Source organism: Lactuca serriola, chromosome 2 (genome assembly GCF_051521515.1).
Source record: "Lactuca serriola cultivar US96UC23 chromosome 2, Lser_US96UC23_V15, whole genome shotgun sequence".
NCBI lineage: Eukaryota > Viridiplantae > Streptophyta > Magnoliopsida > Asterales > Asteraceae > Lactuca > Lactuca serriola.
This window is the reverse complement of record NC_136409.1, coordinates 123,204,305-123,211,304: the sequence shown is the minus strand read 5'-3', so window position 1 is coordinate 123,211,304 and position 7,000 is coordinate 123,204,305. Positions and strand designations below refer to the sequence as shown.

The 7,000-nt window shown below is 33.5% G+C and overlaps 1 protein-coding gene across 1 annotated transcript; it reads right to left on the bottom strand.

The window, feature by feature from the left end:
- Positions 1–1,406: 1,406 nt before the first annotated feature.
- On the bottom strand, positions 1,407–2,447 carry LOC145086729 (uncharacterized). The gene is made up of 2 exons (XM_079024558.1): positions 1,951–2,447; positions 1,407–1,839 (listed from the first exon to the last, which is right to left on the bottom strand). The coding sequence occupies exons 1-2, from the start codon at positions 2,387–2,389 to the stop codon at positions 1,760–1,762; spliced, it is 519 nt and encodes a 172-aa protein (XP_078880684.1). The 5' UTR covers positions 2,390–2,447; the 3' UTR covers positions 1,407–1,759.
- Positions 2,448–7,000: the final 4,553 nt, after the last annotated feature.

The following is a 7,000-nucleotide window of genomic DNA, read 5'->3' as shown; positions in this document are numbered from 1 at the left end:
ACTAAAATAACTTATAATACATCCACATCGAATTATGTCCTTGAATGTGTAGAAACTAAACAAACAACAAGCTAATCAACCTAATGACGTTAATATCATCTTCATAAAGTAAATAAATACATGTATCTCCTGCTTGAAATAATTTTCTCATCATCTATGACACAGGATACCCCAGTAATTACACAAGCATTATCCTTAAGGCGACTGCAATTCTTGTAAATGCAACAGAACATTAAGTGTTCGAACACAAAAATTAGGGCAAACAATTAGTTTCTTTTATTCGAACAGCAGTATGCTCTCAGCCTCTCAGTATAAAAAAGTTTATAAGACTACAAGTCTACACTCTACAGTCTACAATACAATCAATATCATATGACATGAAAACAAGTTAACAATATTAGAAGAAGAACAGATGGATCATGGGACTTGGAAGAAGTCATTTATTATCGTTTATTGAGATTGGAGAAGTCATGCTTTAATGGAGAAGGAAGAAACCGTATGCAGTGCAGCAGTGGAGAACTAGAAAGAAGAAATTGTATGCAGTTGTGTGGCACATCTTGTGCTGTGAATCAGAACTCAAAAGTCAGAAGAAGAAGAAGAAGAAGATCGAGCAGAGCAAGGCAGCAGACGATGAGGGCGCAAACACAGAAATCATATGTTGTATGCAGTGGAAGTTTGGAAGAAGAAACGTTGTTTTTTTAGCTGTTTAGAGCCTTAGCCGGATTAGGGATATAATACATGGACTCCTTGATTTGTGGGTCCCTCTTGATGTGGGGGCCCTAAGCCCTAACTTTGATTTACTATGCATTAAGTCGGCCCTGCCGACATGCTTACACGGAATGCCAACTTCCGAATCCGGATTCCTCTTTGAAATAGGATGTTCCGAAGAAAATGGTCATTTTGTAAAATCTCAAAAAGATTGATTATTTTTGCTAAAAAGATTGATTATTTTTGCTAAAATAAGGATTAGTTTAAGAGAAATCAAACATCCTTCTATTTTTCTTGTATACCAACATTCCGATTCTATACCAACATTCCGATTCATTTGAAATTATGATAAGCATACAATTTTTTTAAAATAGTAGTTTATGGCATTTGTCAATATAAATATGAAAGAAAAGTAGTATGGATTTTTTTTAGTTTAATTAATATCCCCGATAAAACAAGATAAGGAAAAGTGACTGGAATTGGTGGAGATTTGTAAATATAATTATCAAAAAGTCAAACAGAAACAAATGCGGCTAAAAGTAAAAGATAACTATTCTCCCTAATTATTATTTGAGTAGGCAACTTAACTTTATGATGCTATAGAATATAAATAATAGATTTGAATTATTGTTGTGAAGAAATAATGTAGCGTCTTAAAAGCATCTTTTATGTTGTTTTTGTTCATCGAATTATTATCGTTTCTGCAATAAAAATATATATTGAAAAAGACAAAGTAAAACAACATAACTGTCAATTTTGTTCAAGATCTAATTGCATTCAAGGAATGATCATAATCATAATCATAACCCCACCACTTTCGCCTCAAGTGATTGTGTCAAAACTCGATATAATATGAACCTATTCGTCAAAATTCATCAAATTCCTGTCATTTTTTCTTAATTTTCCCGATCTAACCCTTGAATTCTCAACCCCTCATCGACAGAATTCAAGCATCCATCTCCAGGTTAAGTATTTCAACCTTATGATCATCTTCTGGATCATGATTCAAGAACCTTTGAGCATCCGATTGATCTTGGATTTGATGAATTCTCTAGCTGCATAATCGAACTGTGCAAGCTACTGCTTGTGCCCAATATTTAAGCCTTGCTTTCACATCCTCAGGATGATCACCTACACCAAAATTCCAAATCAAGTTTAATTATGTTAGAATCAAGAAATCATTGTATGAATTCAAACACCCATTTGAATGATACCATTAAATGACATTTTGAAAACACTCACCAGGGCTAGAAATCTTCCAATTAGCAATCGGAGGTGGGGAAATGGTCTCCTCGACCACCGCCGACGATGGAGACTCCGGCGACTTTTGCTGATCATCAAGAAACTTTTGACTCATTGAATAACACAATTCCAGCGCCGGCAAAGTGTTGCAGAGTTCGGGAATTTCATCGTAACTAAAACCAAAACCCAAATCCAAACACCCTTTAAGTTCATCAAGATCTTCATCCGTTAAGCTCTTAGCTCTCACAATTTCATCTTCATCAGATGTCTCCACATACCCTTCAAGAAAGACTTGATTTTTCCTTTTGTAGATGTTGTTTTTGGGCCATGAATCTTGTTTCTTGAACAACCCAGATGGATTTTCGTGAACGAAGGTTGTTTGATTTGAAAATTCGTATTGATCTTCTTGAAAATTCGTCTCATATGAATAGCTCCCCATAGTGTTTCCTTTAGATTGTGGTTGCTTATGTGGGTAAAAGTGGATATGTGAGGGAAGGGAGAGGGTTTTTATAGAAATGAAAAGTACACTAACTACCCCTCTGGTTTAATCATACGTATCATGTATGGCAACAAAAGACAAAAAAGAGTTATGTACAAGTGTTCGAAAAGCATCGTTTTGTGTTTAATTGTTTATAAATAGAATATATTCCAACAAGATTTATATCTTGAAAATTCAGATATGTTTTGATTGTGGAATGATTGAGGTAATATTATAACTAGTTTTTATTTATTTTGTTTATGGTTGTAATTATAATATTATCTTTTTAATAAAACTATCTCTTAATAGAAAATTAATGTATTTTAATAAATAAACTTATTTTAAGTATTCTTCTAAAGAAAACTTCTAAGCATAAGCCGAAGTAGGAAACACATAAAAGCTTATGTTCTTAAAACATTATTTGGTATCATCTATACAAGTTTTCTGGATAACTTGTGACATTCTTTTATTTCTATAAAATTTATTCGATAAATCGTGTGCAAAATATCTTTTATAGCCGAAGTAATGCAATCGTATATAAAACAAAATGGGTATGGAAAAGGTTAAGAGATGGGTCAAAATATTTCGGGTAGTGTTGATCTAAAAATATATCGTGCTCGAAAAAATAAATGTATATATTATATAATTAATAAAATATATAATTATAATAAGTGTAACATATCATGAGGATAACATAAGTTAAGAACACATATAAACTTAGGCCATTCTAAATCGTATCACTATAACCGTCTACATTATTTTGGTGCTTTGTTGTGAGTCATGGTCGTGGTAGTTCGTGAAGCCAAGAACTATGTCAAACGACCAATAAAACTCAATTCCTTTTTGACTCTACTTTGACCATGTAACAATTATTTTAATTTTAATTTTTTTAATTAATTTTTATCTATATAAATACCACTACAAACCTTCTTTTTTTTTTTGAAAAGAACACTACAAACCTTCTTATATTTCAGACAATTCTTTTATTTTATTCACGTACACATGTGTGTTGCTTGATCTTTCAAAAATCATGACTTCCAGAAGAATGAATTGGTCGGAAAAGGAAGAAGAGAAGTTAGCATTAGCATGAGTGCTGATGTTAAAAAAAAAGAGATAGTCAAACCTCTAGAGATTTTTTGGGAAAAGTTCAAAGTGTGTTCGAAGTTGTACGATATGATGGTAAATTGTTGCGAGTTAAATGGAATTTACAACTTTGTTATAAACAACGTACACAAATGTAATATTGATCTGGTTAATATGGCCATGTATCAATATGAAAACACAAACCATAGACGTTTTGCACATCTCAAAGTTTAACAAAACTTAAAGAATTCCCTCAAAAGGAATAACATTGTTTTAAAAAAAAATAGGATTAAGGGTAGATGTTTGTGTTTGAATTTTTTTTTTTTTTTAATGTTTTCTTCTATTTTATTTTAAGTTGTTGATTTTTTTTTCTATAAATAAATGTAATGTTGTTTTTAATCTAATGAAAACCTAGTTTAAAAAATATATGTGTTTATTGTATTTTTGAATTAAATTTAATAAAAAAAATGATATGGAGTGGTGTGTTATTGGTAAGTATCCTACAGTTTTAGTGGTAATATGTGGTGATGATGTGACATCAATTTATAGTGGTTAGTGGTGGGTATTGTGGATGACCTTAGTGTGGAAGAAATGAGTATTTTCCCCTATTTCCTAAAGATTAACACACAAATCGGATCCAAGATTTAAAACTACTCCATCTAAAAACAGTTTTGGTCAAAATTGGATCGTATTGCATCCGATCCACCGGATTATAACCATATCCTAATCCTATGGTTAGAGTAGGATTTAATATGATATCATAAACCAGACTTGCTAAAATTTGATGGGATCAGGTACGAAATTATTGATTATTGATTTCTCTCTTAACTTGGAAATGAAATACAAAGGGGAATAAATACAATGAGAGATAAATAACTAAGCTAAACAAAAGTAGATTATAAATACGTAAGCTATCATTATCTTATCCTATACTCCCCCTCAAGATGATGCATGAATATTCTTTATGCCCATCTTGCCAAGAAGAAAATGAAATTGATTCGCCCTAAGTCCTTTTGTTAGTAGATTTGCAATTTGCATTTTGCTGTCAATCTTCATTAAGGTAATTTCTTGAGAAGCAACCCTCTCACGAACAAAAAAGCAATCCATCTTAATATGCTTTTTTCGTTCATGAAAGACAGGGTTGTTTGCAATGTGACGAGCAGCCTGGTTGTGACAAAAAAAAACTTTCGAAGAATCAATGACAACTTGTAGGTCCTTAAGAAGCCATCTAACCCATAAAATCTCACTCACGGTTGAGGCCATGGCTCGATAATCAGCCTCAACAGAAGAACGAGACACAACTAATTGTTTCTTGATTTTCCAAGAGATTGGAGCATCTCCAAGCATAAGAAGATAACATGTTCTTGATCGTCTCGTATATGGACATCCTAGCCAGTCTAAATTATAAAGGCAGTTAAAACAGGATCTTTAACACGTGGCAAAAGAATGCCATGTCCTGGTGTCCCTTTTAAATAATGTAGTACCCTGGTGACAGCTTGCATGTGATTAACTCGAGGGTCACTCACAAATCGACTTGAATGCATAAGTGACATCAGGACTGGTGGCTTGAAGATAGAGGAGCTGACCAAAAAGTCTTCTATACACGCCAACATCAATTTGATCTTCCTTTTCCCTTCGATCTAACTTTAAGTTCTACTCAATAGGAAATGAGCTCGATTTACACCCCAACATTCCATTGTCCTTGAGAATGTCCAAAATATACTTTCTTTGACTTAACACCAAGCCCTCAGAAGTTTTTGCCACTTCTGTACCAAGAAAGTAATTTAGTTGCCCAAGATCTTTAATACTAAAAACTTCATCAAGCTGTGTTTTTGTTTGTTTAATCTGATCAAGATCATTTCCTGCTATGATGACGTCATCCACATAAATCAAGATGATAGTGTAAACCCCTTCTTGGTCTTGTAAGAATAAAGAATGATCTGCTTTGGATTGACAAAAGTTTATACTCAAAAGAAACCTCGTGAACTTGTGATACCAGTTACAAAAGGCATGTTTTAACCCATAAAGTGACTTGTGCAACCGACAAACATGAGTATCACCTTCTTTAGTGAATCCTTGAGGAACTTTCATGTACACCTCTTCGTCTAAGTCTCCATGTAAGAAAGCGTTGTTGACGTCAAGTTCATGAACAAACTAATTCTTCTTTGCAACTATCGACAATAGAGTGCACATAGTGACTAGCTTTGTCACAACTAGCAAATTAGGGTTAAAATGTTGATCCTTGTACAAGACAATTTCCTCTATGTAACCTTGCAACATTGTATTTAGTGAAATTTAAACTGGCATGCTATTTAAGTTCATACGTTCCTACATTGTGTTTCAAGCCTAAACAAGCTCATGCAAGTCAAAAAATCGATCCAATAAGCCAAGTCCAATCAATTTTGGGCCTTAGCCCAAGAATTCTCGGCCCAAAACCCTTATTGGACCAAGACTTCTTCATTGGGCCCTATTGGGCCGATAACTTCTTCATTTGGTCTTGTTGGGATGAAAACCCTTCTTTGGGCCCTAATGGGCCGAAAACTTCTATTGGGCTCTATATTGGGCCGAAAACCTTTTATTGAGCATTAGTGGTCCAAAAACCACTATCAGGCCTTCCATTGGGCCGAAAGCACTTCAATGGGCCTTGTTAGGCCGAAAACCTCTATTGGGCACTCCTATTGGACCGAAAACTCTTTTGGGCCAAGCTAAAATCGGAACCATTCTTCTTGGGCCATCTTTTTTTGGGCCGAAAACCCCCTTTGCTCGGTTAGGTTTAGATAATTGTCAATGACATTTTGTGCTAGAAATTTTTTGTGCTTATGTTTGTTCATTCAAAATGGTGAAAATATGGGTTACACTAAAAAATGGTTAACTTTTGGTCATATAAAAATTTAACATTTATACTTACACAAATAGTGGAATATAATAAACTTCAAGATTTTTATAAGTATTTTTTAAAATCATGACATGCTAGAGTCAAGATAGTATATTTTGGTGTTACAAAACTCTTAAAAATAATTTTTGGAGTGTTAAACAAACTACAAAACTCTGTTGTTTTACTAAAATCTATTTTTATTAGTAAAATAGTCGTAACTTGTTGTCACATTTTAGTAGTTTGAATACTTAAAGGATTATACTATATACACAATGTATATTCCAATTAGATAAATTCATTTATGATTATTTATAAAAATCATTATAAATAATTTAACTAAAACAGTATACAAACCAGAATTTTTACGATAGAAAATTTCGCGTAAACCTGTTAAGGCGCTTGTGAGACTTTCCTTCGTCGTACCTACCTAGCGTACACCGTAAATCCTATAGTTATAACCAGAGTCTCCTGGAGGGTGTAATAGCCCGAAATTCAGGTTCAACTATTTAACCCTTCATCTTTTCCAAGTTGTCATTTTGGGTCCTTGTGTTGAGTGTTAAGCTTGTGAGTACGTTGCGCGTACTCGTGCGCTTATACTGTATGCAGTTCCATCC